At 35.0% G+C, this 21529-nt stretch overlaps 1 protein-coding gene across 1 annotated transcript in view; it reads left to right on the top strand.

Annotated features, from left to right (window-relative positions):
• LOC145980680 (uncharacterized) overlaps positions 1–21529 on the top strand; it is a 65055-nt gene that overhangs the window by 30548 nt on the left and 12978 nt on the right. Inside the window, exons 7-9 of the mRNA XM_083113738.1 lie at positions 15293–15486; positions 15696–15808; positions 16737–16773. Of these exons, the coding sequence (XP_082969864.1) occupies positions 15293–15486; positions 15696–15808; positions 16737–16773 (344 nt within the window). The remainder of the gene's footprint in view (positions 1–15292; positions 15487–15695; positions 15809–16736; positions 16774–21529) is intronic.

Raw genomic sequence — 21529 nt, 5'->3', positions numbered from 1 at the left:
TACTAATATGTGGGTCTACTTTCAATAAATAACGTACCTAATCTAACTAGGAAAGAATACATTTGAATCTTCTTCGTCACACACTGCAAGGAAGCAATATAGAAATTGTATAACTTACAACAGATAACATTTCCAGAAATGAAGGTAATAAAAAACTGAGTATCGGAGTATAAGACGCAACCTGTTTTTCAGATCTATCTTTAAAGCAAAAAAGTGCATATTATACACCGGCAAATATGGTACTTGAGAAGGAGTAACCGCAGGTATATTTTTATATCCGAATTTTCAAACCACCTGGGCTCTTTGGTTGGGGCAGTGAAGTAGTAAGTTTTATGTGTGTGTTAAATTGAGTAAGTGATATAAAAATAACAGTTAAAATCTTAAAAACCGACAACAGGAAGTTGTGGCTAGCCGTATCCTCTTCCTCTGCCAGCGAGAAAGCACAGTAATCGGAGTTGAAGATACCTGTTTCAACAATAATAATTAGAGAAAAACGTTTATGATCCTGATGACATGTGGCATGAAGTTCAAACTTTTTTTTTTTTATTACACCATCTACTGCAAATAGTAACTTTCAAGTATATCATATTAGCATAGGCATAACTTGGAACCTAACTTGTGGGTAGGGGTGAGGCAGAATCAAAAACTTTTCAGTCCTGAAAAAAATATCATCCAGGACTATTTTGATGATAAATAACTGTTACATTTGCAAAGTCATAAAAAATGCCTGTTACTTTCCTCCTTGGTTTCCAGGAGGTTAACAAAAGTACCATTACAATGTAAATTTTAATAAAACTAAAAATTTTGGGAGGTCAAGTGGGCCCAGTACGTAGGGTGTCTATAAATTATTAACCCAATTATAAAGTGTAAAAGGTCTGTTACTTTTTATTAAACATAGACACACATTTTATTGAAAGTATAGGTTTTTTATTAATACACATGAAAACACACTTCATCCGAGTTTGTTTGTAAACTTTTCCTTAATAGCTTCACATCTGGTGAATTCTTTCCATATGCCATCCTAAATATCCATAGCATGCTGACTTGAGACCTTGTTACTGCAAGCCACAGAACACATTCCACTTACCTGATGACCATCTCCTTTGCAAACAAGACATCTTGGATTCAGTCTCTGGTGGACACACATTCCACAGTGGTTCATATCCCAATTTAAACCATAATACTAGTCCTGATTATCCTCCCAGAACATAAAATGGACTTAAAACAAACTTTATCTTTTTAAGACACGTTACACCTTTTCCTGCAGTCGCACAGATTTCGATGAACTGCAGCACAAACACACACAAGCACAGATTCTTGATTGGGATTCAGCTTTACCTGCAAGAATAAAACAAAGTTATGTTGCCTCATTACAATATCATAACTAGACCTCGGATTTTTATGTTCCTAAAATAGCCTCTAAAAATTCTAAAATAGGTTCCAAAAATCTTCAATTAGGTTCTAAAAAATCTTAAATTAGGTTCCAAAAATACTAAAATAGGTTCTAAACATCTTAAATTACATTCTAAAAATACTAAAATAGGTTCTAAAAATCTTAAATGAGGTTCTAAAAATACTAAAATAGGTTCTAAAAGTCTTAAATTATGTTCTAAAAATACTAAAATAGGTTCTAAAAATCTTAAATGAGGTTCTAAAAATACTAAAATAGGTTCTAAAAATCTTAAATTATGTTCTAAAAATACTAAAATAGGTTCTAAAAATCTTAAATGAGGTTTTAAAATACTAAAATAGGTTCTAAAAATCTTAAATTATGTTCTAAAATACTAAAATTGATTCTAAAAATCTTAAATTATGTTCTAAAAATACTAAAATAGGTTCTAAAAATCTTAAATTATGTTCTAAAATACTAAAATAGGTTCTAAAAATCTTAAATTATGTTCTAAAATACTAAAAAAGGTTCTAAAAATCTTAAATTAGGTTCTAAAAATACTAAAGTAAGTTCTAAAACCTTAAATTATGTTCTAAATTACTAAAATAGGTTCTAAAATCTTAAATTATGTTCTAAAATACTAAAATAGGTTCTAAAAATCTTAAATTATGTTCTAAAATACTAAAATAGGTTCTAAAAATCTTAAATTAGGTTCTAAAAATACTAAAGTAAGTTCTAAAATCTTAAATTATGTTCTAAATTACTAAAATAGGATCTAAAAATCTTAAATTAAGTTCTAAAAATACTAACATAGGTTCTAAAAATACTAAAATAGGTTCTAAAAATACTAAAACAGGTTCTAACTTAAATTATGTTCTAAAAATACTAAAATAGGTTCTAAAAATCTTAAATTAGGTTCTAAAATACTTAAATAGGTTCTAAACATCTTAAATTACATTCCAAAAATACTAAAATAGGTTCTAAAAATCTTAAATTAGGCTCGAGAAAACCTGAAGTAGGTTCCAAAAACTTACAATGGTTGAAAATTCCTGAAAAATACTGATTAGGTACAATCGTTAAACACAAAATTACATATAGCAAAAAAATATTAATTTTCTAGCCAAATTTACATTTGTTTACACCATTTTCAAAACTATCCATAAATTATGGTAATACTATACTTCTGCTGTTAGCAAAAATTACTTTTATAATTGGGAATAGAGACAAGGTAGTATATAAATATGGAGAAACTAGTGCTCATTTTATCCGTGAAACTGTTTTTTCTTCTTTTTGTTCTATTAATTTCAGTGGCCACTGCCACCATCCTTGTTCAAACTCATTACTTGTTAATATGAGGAATGAATTACGTATGTAATTTGCTGCACAATACCAGGATGGCTACTCAAGCGGAATTCCTTGAATTCCAGAATTGGAGGGAGGGAATTTGACAGAGAGTATGTGTCAGACACGTTAGTTATTGAATTTTTTCATCACTAAATGGAGCAAATGCCTCTGTGTGTTATAAAAATCGTGCAAGACCTAAAAAAAGGTTTTATTTAGGCACATAAACGTAAAATAGGTTCTAACAAGCAAAGTAGGTTATTTTAGGCACTGTAAAACTTCACCAGTTGCATTTTTTAATGAAACTGATTTTTACCTACAAAGGAAAAAATAGGTTAAGAAAAGGAACCTAAAATCTGAGGTCTAATCATAACCTCAAATCAACGTAGTCAAACATACATAATCTGTACAATAATAATAATATACAGCTGTAAATAATTTTTAGATCAGTTTTTGCAGTTATTATAATATTTGAATTCTTACAATCTGACATTTAGGTTTTTCTCTCTTCCAGATCTTCAGTGTTGGTACAAGTATGCTAGAGATGGCTAACAACAACCAGTTAAGGGATATGGCAACACTGATAATGTGCAAGAGAAGTGATAGAGGATTGTAATGCTATACATAGAGTTTAGAGTAGCTCCTTTATTGTGAAACTGGAACTTTTGTATGTATAGAATGAGGTACAGCTATTTAAGGCATCATTAATTCAAGTTGGCATTGATCAAGTCCAACTTGAACAAAAAACAGATCTGAAAGATTTGCAAGTTGCTAAAGATTGAAATTTATAATCTGTTGTACTAATTTGATTAATTTTATCTGCATTGAACTTGTGGATTGTGTTTATTCTGGTGTTAAAATATATATATATACCAGGTGTATAAGCTTAAATCTGCTGTTTTGTAGTCAGAAAAACACATGGTTTGTTCATAGAAAGCAACAAGAAATTTATTCAAAGTACTTGCCCTCGCGAGCTACACATTTTGCCCATCTCTCGGGCAATTTGTGGATACCACGCCAAAAAAAGTCCTTCTCTTTCGAGACAAACCACTCATCAAGCCATTTTCGGACGTCTGCATACGAATCGAAGTGCTGCTCAGCGAGGGCGTGGCCCATCGACGAAAACAGATGGTAGTCGGAAGGGGCCAGGTCTGGTGAATAGGCGGGATGGGGTAGCACCTCCCAGTTGCGTGTCTCCAAGTAGTTTTGGACCAGTCTTGACGTGTGTGATGGGGCGTTGTCGTGGAGGAAAATCAGCTTGTCATGTCTTTCTTGATAATCCGGTCTTTTGTCACACAGAGCACGGTGCAATTTGATCAGTTGTTGGTGGTAGCGGTGGGCAGTGACAGTTTCACCAGGTTTCAACAGCTCAAAGTAGATGATGCCCTGTTGATCCCACCAAACACACAGCATCGTCTTCCGGCCGAAGCGATTTGGTCTCGAGGAAGATGTTGATGGTTGGCCGGGATCAACCCACGATTTCTTGCGTTTAGGATTCTCGAAATATATCCACTTTTCATCACCAGTCACAATCCGATGCAGGAAAGACTTTCTTTTTTGTCTGGCAAGCAAGATTTCGCATGTGTTTTGGCGTCTCTCCAGCTGCCGATCGATCAATTCATGCGGCACCCATTTTCCGATCTTTTGAACCTTTCCCATGGCACGTAGACGCATGGAAATGGCTGCTTGAGTAACACCCAATTGCTCGGCAAGCATCTTTTGCGTTTGGGTATCGTCCTCGTCCAAAAGAGCCTGCAATTGATGGTCCTCAACCTTCCTGGGCCGATTTTCACGCTTCTTGTCGCTCAGGTCAAAATTGCCGTCTTTGAACCGACGAAACCAATCCCTGCACGTTGTTTCCGATACAGCACTGTCACCATAGGCCTCCACAAGCATTTGATGCGATTCAGCAGCCGATTTCTTCAAATGGAAGCAGAAAAGCAGAGCTTCCCGCATATGCTCTTTTTCTGGCACAAAACTAGACATGCTTACCACAGGAACACTGTCTGTTGTTGTCTGCACCTGCTAACGATGTGCACTGATTTGTGTTGGCAGATGTCCAACTCATAAAAACACCAGGTATGGCGTGCTCATGGTAGCTTCATACGCTCACTAACGCCATCTATGAGCAAACAGCAGATTTAAGCTTATACACCTGGTATTTATGTTAATTATTATTTTTTTTTTCAATCATCTTCATCGCCATGAATAACAATGCGGAGTGTGTACAGTAGAGTACTTCATGGAACGACTTTCACTCGCTCAAACTCGTTTGAGTCTCTCACGCTTGCATGGGCTACACTCGAGCGTACCGCACTCGTAGTGGAATAATTGGCAACGTCCCATATTTCAGAGCCTAATAAGCAACACTGTCAACCTAAAACACATACATGGAAGGAAACCACTCTATGCAATTAAAAAAAACTAACTAACTAACTCTCTAGCCTTCTTAAACCCGAAGGTTCATGGCTGCAGCAACACAGGCCTTCCATCTTTCCCTATCTTGAGCAAGTTCTATATACTCTTTTCCATCCCTACCGATTTCCCTTAGGTCCATCTCAACGTTGTCCCTCCATCTTCGTCTTGGCCTTCCGACAGGTCTCTTACCATCAGGTTTCCCAACAAGAATCCTGTAAACTCCTCTTTCCTCTCCCATTCGTGCCACATGGCCTGCCCACCTAAGTCTTCTTGATTTAATTATTCTAATAATATCTGGACATGAATACAAATTATGTAGTTCTAAATTATGTAACCTTCTCCACTCACCTGTCTCCTCATCCCTTTTAGGTCCAAAGATTTTCCTAAGGATCTTATTTTCAAATACTCTCAATTTATGTTCCTCTTTCAATGTAAGGGACCAAGTTTCACATCCATATAATACTACAGGCAAAATTACTGTTTTGTATATTTTAACTTTTAGTTTCTTAGATATTAAACGAGAAGACAAAAGTTTATGAAGAGAGAAGTAACATGCATTTCCTGAATTAAGCCTACTTTTTATTTCCTCTTTAATATAATCTTCATTTGTTAGTACAACAATTAACAATTAACACCATAAATTACTGATAGTGAAAATTATTGACGAATAATTGATTGATTGATTGAATTAGGTTGTTTTACTTCGCACAGTATAAATTCGGTTCAAGTTACGAATTGTTTAATTGAAAAATGGTTCCTGGACAGCATTTAAATTGATCCAAGAAAAGAAAGGTTCCTTGCCCGTTATTAAATTCAGCCTGAAAAAAGGTCTATGGACCGAATTTAAATTGATGTGATAAAAAGGTTCCTGGACTGATTTAAAATACTTTACGAATAAAAAAGGTTCTTTTCGGTCCAGAACCCATTCACGCTTGCTGATTTTCTCTCCTGGACCGGAATTGAATTGATTTGATATTCCTTGGACCTTCAACGACCTTGGTTTAAGGTGGGGTCTGAAGCACCATGCAATGTGCCTCCATACTTTACCTCGGTTTTCTGTTACTTTTCGCTAATCGCGAATATGAGGATGAATGGTGAAAATTTGAATGAAGCGACAATCAGAAACATACAGGAACGACACAACAACGAGTCCCACGGAGAATTGAGTCCAGACGGCAGAGTCTTGCTAGTCTGAAAAGTTCAGTCCAGGGTGTACGTGGGTCGCCATAACAACCGCCAAAGAGATTAAGCGCGAAATTGAAATTGTTCCTTTCGCGGTTATTAATTCGTTTTTATTCCGTTCGCGCTTAATCCATTTCGCGCTTAGTTCCTTTCGCGGTTATTCCACCGCCCCGTGTATGAAGCAGGTTGACATTTGGGTGTCGTCGGAAACGAATAATGAAAAAGAAGTATGATAACTACATCAGGAGCGTATATTCTGGGCTAGCTAGGCTATATACGAAGCCTGAAGCGTAGAGAATAAAATACAGGAGAAAAATCGAAAAGAAATTGTAAATAATATTATTTATTTCAGTGAGATGATGCTGATTCTGGAGTTGGCAACCTTATTTATTATGACTTGGCAACCTGATTTCCTATGAGTTAGCAACCTGATTTTCTATGAGTTGGCAACCTGATTTCTTATGAGTTGGCAACCTGATTTCTTATGAGTTGGCAACCTGATTTCTTATGAGTTGGCAAACCTGATTTCTTAGGAGTTGGTAAATTTATTTCTATTCATAGCCTAGGACCACGTGACATTGTGAGATAGCCCAGATCTAGGACTCAGTATACGCCACTGATCTAGGCTATCTGCGAAGCCTGAAGCCTAGAAAGTAAAATACTGAAGAAAAATCAATTAGAAACTGTGTGAATTAAGCTGATTTCAAAAAGAAGATAATGGATTTTGGTTTGAGTTGGTGTTTTAAGTTCACTTTATGCACAGTAAGGCTAATCGGGACTGGACCTACAGATTAAAGTGAGATCCGAACCACTATGTGCCTCCAGCGGGTATCGAACCCGGGACCCCTTGATTACAAGGCGACGACGCCACCACAGAAGATAATGGCGATTCTGAAGTTGGCAACCTGAATTCTTAGGAGTTGGCAACCTGGATTCTTAGGAGTTGGCAACCTGAATTCTTAGGAGTTGGCAATCTGAATTAAGCCTACTTTTTATTTCCTCTTTAATATAATTTTCATTTGTTAATATTACTCCTAAGTATTTGAATTTGGAAACTGGTTCAAACGAGTTGTTATCAATAATTAGATTTTGATTATTACCTAACACTTGGTTTCGGCCTGTAAGCATATATTTAGTTTTCTCTTTGTTAACTTCCAAACCTATCTCTTTAGCAGTTTTGAAAAATATTTTAGCATTATTCTTAATTGTATTCACATCATCCCCCAGTAAGTCTACATCATCTGCATATGCTAACAACTCAGTCACACCATTTAATTTTAGTCCTTCTTTAGTTTCTTTTACCTTCCTTACAGCATATTCTAAGGCAAAATTAAAGAGCAATGGAGATAATGCATCTCCTTGTTTTAACCCATCATGAATTGTAAATTTGTCAGACGTATTAATACCCACACGAATTTTACTTTCTGTTTCACTGGTGCATATTTTTATCATACTAACAAGCTTCTTAGGTATTCCAAACTCTACTAATATATTATATAATTTATCTCTCTTGACCGAATCATATGCTTTTTTGAAATCAATGAATAGCTGATGGACATTTTGATTATATTCCCACTTTTTTTCAAGTGTCTGTCTGATGTGAAAAATTTGATCTGTAGTTGATCTGTTGCGTTTAAATCCACATTGATAATCACCTATAATTTCATTAGCATATGGGGTTAGTCTTGTTAAAAGAATGTTAGATAATATTTTATATGTTGTTGAGAGTAGAGAAATGCCACGGTAATTATTGCAGTTCATTTTATCACCTTTTTTAAACACAGGAACAATTATGGATTCTTTCCACTGTTGAGGGATTTCTTCTTTATTCCATATTAAACAAATTAATTTATGAATTTGACATATTAATGAATTTCCACCATATTTAATTAACTCAGCTGGTATTAAATCAATGCCAGGTGCTTTGTTGTTCTTTAGCCTTTTAATAGCATCTTTAACTTCAGTCAAGTTAGGTTCTGGAACTAAAGGTTCTGCTGTGTGGACTTCATTTACTTCTGATTTATCTCCTACATGGACATTTAAAAGGTCATTAAAGTAGTTCTTCCATCTATTTAGAATATCGCTTGGGTCAGCTAGAAAATCACCGTCTTTATCTTTTATCAAGTTTACTTTAGGTTGCCACCCCTTTCTAAACTCATTTACACCTTTATATAAATCTCTGATATTTTTATTTTTGCTGTTTGTTTCAATTTTGTTAATTTTGCTTTTCAAGTAATCTCTTTTTTTACTTCTAAACGTGCGGTTAACTTCTCGCTTTATTCTATTATAATTGTTTAGATTTGTATCATCAAAGTTATTTAACCACCTAAGTCTAGCCTGATTTCTTATTTCTATTAGATTATGACATTCATTATCAAACCATGGCTTACTTTTTCTCGGTTTATGGTATCCTATACTTTCTTTAGCTGCTGATTCTATTGCATTACGTATGTGCTCCCAATTCTTATTTACGTCTGTTTCATTTATATTTTCATCATCATTTAAATCCTGCAAAACATCAAATCTATTTGACAGTTTAATTTGGTAATCTTTCTTAATTCTTTCATCAGTAAACTTTTCTGTATCAAATTTTAGAACTTTTAGATTTTGTTGCTTATGATTTATCACTGAGAGTCTTTCTCTTAATTTAGCAATTACTAAATAATGGTCACTGGCACAGTCAGCACCTCTATGTGTACGAACGTCAATTATACTAGTATGCCTTCTCTTATCAATGAGAATATGATCTATCTGATTATGAGTTTTACCATCTGGAGAAGACCAGGTATATTTATGGATATCTTTATGTTTAAAAGTGGTACTTTTCACAATTAAATTCTTTGAGGTTGCAAAAGTAATCAATCTTATACCATTATCATTACTTAAATGATGAAGACTTTCTTTACCAATCGTGGGTTTAAATGTATCTTCTTTGCCAATCTGTGCATTACAGTCACCTAACAGAATTTTCATATCATACTGAGAAAATTTATCAAAGACTGTTCTAACTCTGTATAAAAATCATCTTTAGTATTATCATCTTTATCTTCCGTTGGTGCATGTATGTTTATTAAAATAATTTTACACCACCTACCCTGTAAAACTGCATATGATATCCTGTCATTAATAAATTCTACTGTTTTAAGAGCCGAGATAATTCTATTATTTATGAAAAAGCCTGTTCCAAAATTATGATTTTCAGTACCACCATAGAAAAAAGTATAATTTTTAGTTTTACAATTCCCTTCTCCTGGCCACCTAACTTCCTGGACAGCTACTACATCTAATTTATACTTCACTATCTCATTAACTGTACACTGAAATGCCCCAGGCCGGTAAAGGCTCAGAACATTCCAGGTGCCTAATTTAATATCCTTATTCCTAACGTAGATCTTATCCTTAGTCCAGGGACCTCCCAAAGTAGTCCCCACCCGGAGATCCGAACGGGGGACTATTTTACCTCCGGAATATTTTACCTTGGGAACATCCATGGCCTTATATTGCTGATTCTTGACATGGCTTTTTACAGTGCAGAGTTGTCAGCTCTACGCTAACCCCCAATATGAATGGAGGAACTACTACACAAGACAAACACAAACACATTAGACAGCACACCTAATACACAAGACGTACACAAAAAACAAACAAACAAACAAACACACAAACAAACAAACACACATACACACACACACACAAACACACACACACACACACATTTCATTCTTATAAATGAATTACATTTATGCAATTACAATTCTAAATAATAATTCCATGCATTATAATGAAAGTGTGCAATATCTACGAGGGTCGTTCAAGTCAATCGGAGACTTTTTTTTAAAACAAATAGAAGAACAAATTTCAAAGTGTGGTAACTGGATTTATTTTTCCACATAACCTCTTGCTATTGTTATACACTTATCCCAGCATTTAACTAACGACTGGAATGCTTCGGCATAGAAAGATTTATCATTACGGCGGAACCATTGTAGGACAGCATTCTTCACTTCATCACCAGTGTTGAAATGTTTTCCTCTAAGGAATTCCTTCAGGGTTCCAAACAGGTGAAAATCACTTGGCGCTAAGTCAGGACTATAGGGGGGTGTGGTAATATCTCCCAGCCGATTTCCTGGAATGTTTGGAATGTGCGTTGAGCGGTATGCTGTCGTGCATTGTCTTGCAAAAAGAGAACACCCTTTGTGATGAAACCCGGACGTTTCTTCCATAAACTCTTATGCACATCACACAGAACACTGCAGTAATACTCACTGTTGATAGTATAGTATTGATACTTGCAATTTCACAACAGGTTATGCAACAATTGTCCAGGATCAGCTGCTCCACGTGCTGAATGTTCCCAGGAATGACTGGCGTGGGCTGTGATCCACCACGACCGGGATCGTCAGTAATAAAGGTACGGCCATCTTTGAAGCGCTTACACCATTCAAATGTCTTACTGCGACAGAGTGTCTCATCACCGTACTGAGCCTGAAGTCTTCTGTAAATTTCAGCAGGTTTTCTGTCCTCGTTCACTAAAAAACTTCATCACAACACGCTGTTCCATGTAGACGTCCACACTGTTGTCTTCCATCTTGAATAACGGTCTATGCAGAAGCGCGGGAAATAAGCGCCGCCTACCAGTAACAGCACACAGTTGCCAGTTCCTACTGCACACAAAACCTCCAGCCTAGGCATCTATTTAAACCTGGAAAAAAAATAAGTCCCCGATTGACTTGAATGCCCCTCGTACAAACCGAAACGTAAAAATGGATACACATGCTGACAGACCTGTCTAAGCAATTACAAATATTGTATCACAGTGCAACAAGTATGTGTTAATCATTGTCCATTTACCAAAAAGGATAATCATATTCTGTGAAATAATAAAATACAGTTATAACATTCAATCGAGCATCATTTTAATGTGACAATAATTGTAGAAACATAAAATGTCAGCCTAGGCAGTTTCAGCCCATAATCATCTATTTCATTTTCACATACCTCTGTAAGATATACAAAACTGCATTTTAACATGGAGATGATAACTATGTTCACTTAATTTTCAATTCCACTGCGTCTTTTACTTCACGATCCACATTGGAGGGCCCACTACCATAGAAAAATGATGGAAATACATGTACTAATAGGCTTGAAGAGTTTGAGTGTATCCTGCTCATTCAAGCATTTTTTGCTTGAGCAGAAGACCTATCAATTCTGTAAGCCATCTAGTATTGCCCATGTGAACTATCGAGCGCTCGAGCTAAAAGCCCTCATTGCAGTATTCTAATGTACAGGCTAGCCTCGGATCATAATTTATTGGAGAAATGTTAGCCATTCAGGAAGTTTTATTGATACAAAATATACAGGGTGTCATTTTAATGGCGCCCACGGACCACAGATTCGTATAGAGCACATCAAAACAAACAACTTTTCTCAGTAACATTTTTCTCGTTGGTGCATCGATTCGATGCTACAGCTGTTCAAAAGAGACCGTTTTGCCGCCTGGATGCTGGCAACCCAACACAACATTTGATCGTATCTGTGACGTCATTTCCTGCGGCGAAACAGTGCACGGCAGGGTTGCAAGGAACACACAAATTTTGTGAAAAATGACAAACTACCAACCACATTATTAGCTGTGAAATGAAACGAGAAACGCATCCAGTAGACCGAGCATCATAGTCTACCAGCCAGAAGATCAGCAGTCATCTCAGGAGAAGGGGGAAGTGAACCAACGATATGAGAAATGGTAAAAAAACGTATTCAGAATGAAGTGTCAATATCGGATTTTGTCTCAGCCTACATGTCAAATATCAACAACAATAAATTTTATTGGACTTGCAGCTTACATGTGGCTGTTTACGCCCAGCTACATTTCAAATTTTTGCAAATCTCGTTGCAAGGTTGATATCTACATGTTTGTGTCCAGATGCCTTGTGGTACTTTTGTGCTGATAACGGAAGTATCCGAGGTTCACGGTGTTACATTACAGTTAAAACATGGACATCCACAGTAACACCGTAATGATGAATCAGTAACGAATATACTGCCTTGTTCACAGTTGCAAACTATTACATGAGTAGGCTATCCGGTGCATAGATAAAAAACATAGTCGTCGAAGAGCTTGTATTACTACTACTTATATCCCTGTATTTTCAACCATTTTTGCCACTTGCCTCATAATGCCCTGAATATACATTATATTATGTGTTGCTTACCTTTTGAATTTTGAGTTCTTTCATTTCTATTTTGTCATCTGTTCACTGTGTCACAGACAACTAGTATCAGAAGGACGAAGTGGATGGACTAAATTGTAGATGCCAACTTGGTAACTAGATTTGCAAATACTTGTATTTGACAAGCAAGCTGAGACAAAATTCGATATGACCACTTCCACTTGAATTATATTTTCTTTCTACCATTTTTCGTATTGTTTGTTTACTTCCTGTTAAGTTACAGAACGTGTTTTCTCGTTTTGTTTTACGGTACATAATGTGGCTGATTTTGGCTATGTCATTTTTCACAGAATATGTGTGTTCCTGGCAATCCTGTAACTCATCGCTTCACGGCCGGATATGACGTTACAAATGCTATCAAATGTCGTGTTGGGTTGCCAGCATCCAGGCGGCAAAACTGACTTTTTTGAACGACTGTAGTGCAGAAACGACGCTCCGAGAAAAATGTTACTGAGAAAATTTGTTTGTTTTGATGTCCTCTATACGTTTCTGTGGTCCGTGGAAATGACACCCTGTACAACTGATTTTTTTATCTTTCAAATATGCCTTTCAGCTGAAGTTTCATCCGATACTAATTTGTACTGATACCAGTACTGATACAAATATTACATTACAACTGTGCCATGTCAGTCATCCAGAGTTTTCTCTACAGTATTCCTAGATTTTCATATGAGACTCTTTGATTATTACAAAATCGGCCAGTGGCACATATTATTAATTTAGTATAATTCCAACTTTATTTTAATTTCATGAAAATGTCAGTCAGCATTTTGCATACCTTTTTGGTGTACTTGGATCCTGTTATTGTCCAAACCTTTACTTTTGATATTTACTGTTATCAAAACGTGCCATACTTTGTTATTAGTTTTAGTAAGAATTGTGTATGGAACAGATTAACACTGACATAGGCATACTGGTGTATTGGTTTGTCAGTAAAATTACTGATCTCTAACGTGATCAATTCTGTCATTTGGTTATTATTTTTATAATACACAGTTACTTTTTCAGTGGCAAAACCAGTTACAGTAATCAGATTAAGAATTTAATTAAGATGTTTAATTAACCATTCATATTCTTCATTGCAGGGTGTTTACCAAAAGAACAAATCCAAAATTCTTGACTTTTTCTTGACCTTCCCAACTTTTTTCTTAACATTTATTTAATCGACCCCTACTTAGATATAGTTGCAAAATTAAGAAAAAAGATATTTTTATTCAATAAATAAACCCTACTACAAGGACGGATAAGATGAAAACTGAAGCTGTAGTTTAACAAGAGATTTAGACCTGCTTTAATTAATGCATGCAAAAATTAATTCTTCAGACTTCATTCTACATGGGAAATCGCCACATTACTCTATTTCATATTTTTACAAAACTTCAATGTAAGTCGTAAGATACAAAATGAATAAATTTTAGCCACAACTCAATATTTCGATTTCCAAATATTCAATTTTATCAAATCCCAGTGCAGGTATAAAATAATGTAAATTCAATATACTTTAACTAAAATTGCAAAAATTCTTGATCACAAGCATAATTTCTTGACCTACATGTTGATTTCTTGACTTTCTTGACATTCTTGACTGGTAGACAACCTGGCAATCTTATATTAGATCAGCAGAATATGGATCTATCAGTATGTAATGTACATTTATCACAGTTATTTTGCTTTATTTTTATTTCTAGTGAAAAAAAACAACATAATACGAAAGAATCTTTGTTTTGTTATGGTTTCTTGAAGACCTGTAACTTGACAGTATTTAGTAGACACAACAAGGAATGCCATGACACCAACTGAATTTTGAAGCTTTCAAATGTAAATGTATTGCAAAAATGCATTTTCTGTGCTTGTAATAAATAAATCAATAGAAATAATTATTTCTTGAACTTCCCATGACATTCATTGTTTGTAATTTTTCATGTCATGTGTTATTTATGTAATTTGTAATATGAACAAGGGATTATTTGTAAATATATTCTAAGATGTTAGTTTATTACATTATTTTTTTGCCCTGACCTTCCTGAAAACTTGGAGTTATACTTGAATTTTAACTGGCTCGCAGAGTAGCCAGCCCAATACACTGGTTCTGGCAGCTGCCTGTTTGCTATTGAATCACATTAGGTGACATTATCAGCCTTAGTTCCTATATTCTACACAGTAGTTGGCATGTGACACTTAAACATCAACAGTTGTTTTCATTAGAGGATTCAGTGATAATGTCCATTCATAAAATCCAAATAATTTTGAAGGAAGCATGTTTACAATAAGCATTGAAAGGATCAAGATGATTGAATTATTATTGCATCTATTTTATGTTAATGCAGATTTGAAACTCATCACCAAATATATAAATATTGTTTGATTCTACAGTACAGTAAGTAAATGGTAACGGACTGTATTTCCTTCTAAACTTATGTAGCTGACACATTATTGGATTGTGACATGGAGCAGTAGGAGTTTGCACTTGGTATATGCTGCAATAGCAATTATAGAACAGTTTGCCATTAAAATTGACCCTGTGTTCTTTATTTGGATATCTACCGAAGTTGATGAACAGTGGTGAATATAAGGAAGCTATAATACAGAAACTACATAGTGAGTGATCAGTGCTAAGTGTCCAAGCTAACAAAAAGTGAACAACCAATGGGATACATATTGAAAGCATAAAATTCCACATTCTTATTACTATCAATCCAACTCTTGTATATATATTTTTCTATTTCAGATTTGGTTAATCTCGATTTCTGCCCTGTGGATGATAAGGAAGTGTTTAGGTGTATTCTCAAAATAATTGAAAGGAACTGCCTGCAAGTTGAGATCCTGAATTTGAAATTCAACGGAATCATGGATTTGGAATTCTTAACATTGGGGGAAAAATGTTTGCAGAATCTCAAGCAAATAAACCTCTGTAACAACAGGGTAAGCATTCTGTTTTATATTAAACAATTGTTCAATGTGTACCAGTACCCCTAAATTGTACAAATGTATTGAATTTGTTTGTTTTATTTATTGTTGAATATGTGTACTCAATTAAGAATAAATGGCAATTAAAGTTAAAGCTCTAATTACATATTTTTTTGAAGCAATACCTTGCTGAATTCTAAATGAATGTTACTTCATATTTCCAGATAAGATACCTGTCTCAGTTGAAGCCTCTGAAAATTTTTCGCATTACGGATTTGTCTTTAAATTTCAATCCCATCAAAGGAGGGACCGAGGCTTTATCGTCTGAATATTTTCGGTAAGACTGGGTGTACCAACAAAGTTAATTGATATTTACAATGTTCTTTATGTGATGATGGAATGGATATGTTTAGTTTATGCTACATTTAGCATTTTAATTTGTAAACATGCTCCTTGGATTTCTGTAAATGTATCAATATAAGCCATTGATGCAGAAAAACAACTTTTTGTTTTTTTTAATGAGCATTTGCATATCTTTTCTCTGCTATATGTAGTTTGAATGAAGTTTTTGGAATTGATTTTCAATTGGAATTCTTCTTCAATCCACCTAAGAGCAACAATTTGATGCAGCCAAAATATTGTGGAAATATACTGGAAATGTAAAAACAATGGAACCCCGATTTTGTATTCCTTCCTCATACACTCAATCCTCATGTTCCCAATGGAGCATGATGTTACAAAACTTTCCTCATATTTTAAATTTCCTGCATTTTATGTTTTTTTTATCTTGGTCCCCTGAAAAATGCAAAATTGATTTTCCACTGTATACATACGATGCCGATGCATGTAAGCAGTAAAGATGTATCCTTCACCAGAACTCAAATCTGGGTCTCTGTCCTGGGAGTTACTCGTCACTGTTGATAAAATATGTAAGTTCAACAGATCTCATTGCAGTATCATTGATTGGAACGATTTCCACACAAGTAAAACAGTGTAAACAAAAAATCAGGGCTGTCTGAGTATCTCTATATAACAGAGATCCAGGCTTAACTGTTCAAACATACATATGTTGTTCAGTTTCTGCAGTATTGCATCTCCTATGTAAGTAGTGAAAGTGTTAATAAGTATTTTGTCAAAATAGTAAGTTATGTTGATTGTATTGTATTAGGTATATTGAGTTTTTTTCTCTGACACATGTATCCATCCACATAGCAATAGAAAAGTGTCGTATTGTTCTAATTGCTGTGTGTTTTTCTTTATTCTAGGTACATGAAAAAATATGTACCTTATTTGGAAGTCTTGGTAAGTCAACTGTTCCATTATGTGTTGTTAGTAAAGATACATAGATTTGTAGCTGAATGGTTACCACTGTAATCTTTGGTTCCAGCAGTCCCAGGTTCGATTCTCAGCGGCTACAGAATTTCAGTGTTGTTCTAGCATCATGAGGACAACTTGGGAGCTTCTTGAAAGAAAAAAAGGAACAGCAAACTAATGTGACATCATCCAATGAAAAGCCATTTGGTATTCCTTGGTCTTCAAAGTAGTGTTACACCATGAAGTTTACGAAGTACAATTTTGTAAAGAAATCAACATGTCATACAAGAAATACCAAATTAACTCCACAATTTTTACTTTAGATAAAAATTTTATGTGAAGAATGTCATACAGAACAATCTTCATTATTTTTTTTTATTATTTTGTATTGTGTTACACAGGCATTTACAGTCATTGCAAGATTTAAAAAATTTATTTCATTCAGAACATCATTGTCATCCAGTGTTTTTCTAAATATTAGCTTTTAATAAACCATTGTACTTATTGGTGTTGTGTATTTTTTTGTACTGTAGGGGAGGGGAAAGTCAGCTAGTCCTGCTGATATACCATTGCACAGAGGCCTAACCACAATTTTTTGTGTGGGGGGAGGGTGTAAGTACCTGATACCCATTGTCATCGCCAGAAATGTATGTAGAGGGGGAGGGGGGTCAGGCAAATGATAAAAGTTAATAATAGTAATTATATTCCCAGATCAAAGATTTCTGTGAAGTACAAATTTTATTTCCCTGAAATATATCTGTTCATTACAAAGTTATAGTGAATTTAAATGTGGGAAGGACTTTTGGAAAACCCTGTATAAAATTATTCTATTTTGTTATTAACTTTGACACGGCTCATTCAAGAAAAAGCTTTAACAAACGTGAAATCGAAATGGAAGGGGAAGGGGGAGAAGAAAAAAAGCAAAATGTAGTTTTGCCATAAGCCTAGCCATGAGCTAGATCCCCTTACCCATGTTGTGGGAGAAGTAGGGGAGTGTTGAGTTTCAGATCTTTCCCAGAAAAAAAATCTTTAAAGTTTACCCAGGCTGTAGATTTATTTACGAGATAAATGGAATATTAAAATAACAGTCTTTTAATCACAAATCCATTTTGGTTGCTGTATAATCAATGAAAAACTACATATTGCATAATTTCCTTGATATTTGGATTCTACAAATATGTCATTTGGAGCCGTGGCAGTCTTGTCAGTAGGACATCTGACTGCCACCAGGGGCGCCGACTTGTCAAAATTATTGGGGGGCTCTGATCACTGAAATAAATGAATGAATGACTCACTCCCTCCCTTTTTTAAAAATAAAAATTACGTCTTCTTATAGCAGTTTTTAAACAGTTATTATATTCCTCATGCAAATGAAATGTAACATGAAAAACGTTTAGAAAATGTTTCAAAGTCTTTTTATGTCTTTTGTGTCTGCTTAATTGTTTTTTTAGATAACAATTAACATTTTTATTGAAATGGAGACTTATGTATTTACATTAAGAGGCCAACCTAACAGTTTTATGCCGGCCTCGGTAGCCGAGCATGTTGGGTGGTCAACTCAACTCACTTTGATCCGGAGGTCTCGGGTTCGAGTCCCGGCGAGGTCATGGGTGTGTTTTAACCCTCCGTCATCCTTGCCCTCATAGGAGCACAAATGTCCCGCACGGGGACATTTTTATTAGCTAAACTATATAAACTAAAAACATTGGAGGAAATGATACAGAAGTACACGTTTAGACTCTTGAAGCAAATGCACCAAAATACGCATAATTAAAATTTTGTCATATAATAAAGGAATTAAAAATGAACTCATCATTCACAAAATTTTCAACGTAGTTTTCATAAACGTTCAACATATTTTTCAGAACGAATGGAAATCATACAACTTATATGGGCTTAGAAAGGAACAATTTGTTCCAGAATTCTCAGTCAAAATCTTGCTGACTCGCTGAAAAAGCAATCAAATGAGTAAAATACAACTCGAAGATACTTACAAAATATTACAATTTTCAAATATCAATATGTTTCTTCTTGTTTTACAAAATATACGTGAAAAGATATATACAAACTCAAATAAAACGGAACCAATATTGTCACTTTTCAATACATTTTGACAACGTATGGGTACTGCACTGGTTTCTGCATACAATTAATTTGCATTCCGAACAACGTACCGTCGTTTCATTTTTCTTATATCCGCCAAATTCATCGCTGGAGTGCTATGATTTAAGATAGGAAACTTTCCCTCGCACGGTACTGAGTGCCACTTAAGGTGGACCGGTCACTTTTGAGGCATGTAAACAGCTGAAAAGGTTCGAACGTCTCTATGTTTTCGTGGGAATAGTGTAGATAAGTTTCCTAGTGCTTTCCAGACCATTCTTGCACTGATAAGGATAATAATTCAAAATTTTAGAATAGGTGGCAGTCAGTGCCGCCGCGCATGTTACGGAGGGTTAATGTCGGCACAGACTTGTAAAGAAAGGACATGTGACAGGTGTTGACGTATCCATAAAAATAATGATTATTTACAATATTGAACAGTTTTACTTAATTATTTACATAAATGCTAACACAAATCGCAGGAAAATAGTTTTACTTTTTTGTTCTTGCTACAATATTTTACTTCTTAAATTGAATTTTGCAATAATAAAAAAAAACACATAGCACACTGTGCTTTAGCAATAATGCATTTTATCATAGTTGTTCCCGCTTTCGCAATACAGACCTTTCATAAGCTTTCCTTGCGTACTTTACTGCAAGCCAGTGTTAAACAAACTGTAAAGACTTTAGAATTATTTTCCCCTTATTCTTTGGACTAGAGGAAGAGATTTCGAGGATAACTAAATATCGTACATATCAATATTGCCTGAAAGTCGTGTTTACGACCTCAAATTGTTCAGAATTCATTAAACAACATAATGGTATAATTGTCATATCACCTCGTTATTTTGAAACTCTTTTTAGTAAAAATGTTAACAATACTCATAATTATATACTTAGTACATAGTAATGAGTCATGTGCAGTGCTCGAAAAATTTTCTTCAAAGCTAGGTGCTAGCTCTGAAAATCAGGCACCAGGAAACCACCTATTAGCAATTGTGTACACTACAGTATGTTTCAAAAGTCGCGCAATCCAAACTTTGAAAATTTATATCATGAAAATCGTAAGAGATATTTACACAGCGTTTTCTGCACTAAACTAATTTTGTAGGCTGTCACTGGGTTCATAAATTTATGTTAGCCTTTAACTAAATAAAAGCAATTACATTATTTTAAAAAACATTGTTAATTTGCTGAAAACATCTGAGAACTGATTTTCAACAAAAAATACCAACTCTTAAACAATTTGTGGGATCATATGTTGGTGTTTGGCTGGTTTTAAAACAGTTGCTTTGTGAGGTACAGCAGAAACAGGGCATTTTTATTGGAAAACCTCTTGCACATGAGTGTAAGAATGAGTAGTAAAATACTTTTCAGCAATGCACATGCGCAGCTCCAAAGAATACGCCATGCTGAATCAATTAATAACACAGGCACGGTAGCGGCGAAAGTGAGTGAAGAGAATTCAATGTAACCAGGAGCAGCCTAGGGTTCTCTGAAGAGTCCAATTTCGGCACAAAATCTTGATTTACGATTTTTAACGTAAATGTATAGCCAGTACTTAGACACATGTTGCATGTGACTGTTGGCAATATTTCGACCTGCTAGTGTTGCCATATACGGAGATATGTCCCAAAAATGGCACTTTTCTCTTACCTATAAAATCGCCATTAAAAATTTCATCAAATGTTGCCCGTGACCAATACGCAAATGACAGACTGATTTTCATAAAAAAATACCAACTCTTAAACAATTTGTGGGATCATATGTTGGTCATCAAATGTCTAATTATGACCCTTCGATAATTTCTTACACATTTTTCTTACTCAGAAGTTCATTTCTGGAAAAATTTGAATGTTGCTTTCCGTCAGTTATTAATTTATATAATTTTCTGTACGGAGTGAACTGATAATTTTAAGTATTGAAAAATATCTCAATGGATGAGGCTTTATAATGCAGAAAACTCGGTGTAAATATCTCTTACGGTTTTCATGATATACATTTCCAAAATCTGGGTTGTGTGATTTTTGAAACCCTCTGTATAAGATGCTGAGCATCTCGGTATTCAGAACATCGCTAAATTATTTGAGAAAGCAGGAAATGGGGTGTTGGAGGACAAAGGGTAAGAAATCGTTACTGACTCTATGGAATGTTCACAACGTCGATTTAAATATAATAATATGCTAAACGATGTACTGCAATTTGAACTTAGAATCATCAAAATTTCGTACATATTACAGCAAAAGATCACAGTTGCCAGGCTGAAATTTTTAGTCGCCATGGCTACCTGGCGGCCAGGATTTTTGGAGCCCTGGTCATGTGTTTTGCTGTCTCCGGTCATAGCCCCCCCTCCCCCCAAAGTTGATGGTCTAGAACATTTCAAATGTGTATTTAAAGTGAAGTTCATGTGGCACAATACAGAGTAAACTTTACAAGAGAAGCAAAATAATACATTAGATTCTCTTAAGCAAAATTATTTGAGGGGCTCTGCCCCAACATCATTAACATTGGGGGCCTCAAGCCCCCCCAAGCCCCATGGAGTCTGCACATATGACTGCCACACTGGAAACCCGGGTTCAGTTCCTGCAGAGGGTGATCTAAGATAGGAATTTTTCCATCCTTTTCCCTGCATAAAGTGGCCTGG

The sequence above is a fragment of the Lepisma saccharinum genome, chromosome 28 (genome assembly GCF_977018435.1).
Source record: "Lepisma saccharinum chromosome 28, izLepSacc3.1, whole genome shotgun sequence".
Classification (NCBI taxonomy): Eukaryota; Metazoa; Arthropoda; class Insecta; order Zygentoma; family Lepismatidae; genus Lepisma; species Lepisma saccharinum.
This window is presented reverse-complemented; position numbering and strand designations above follow the sequence as displayed.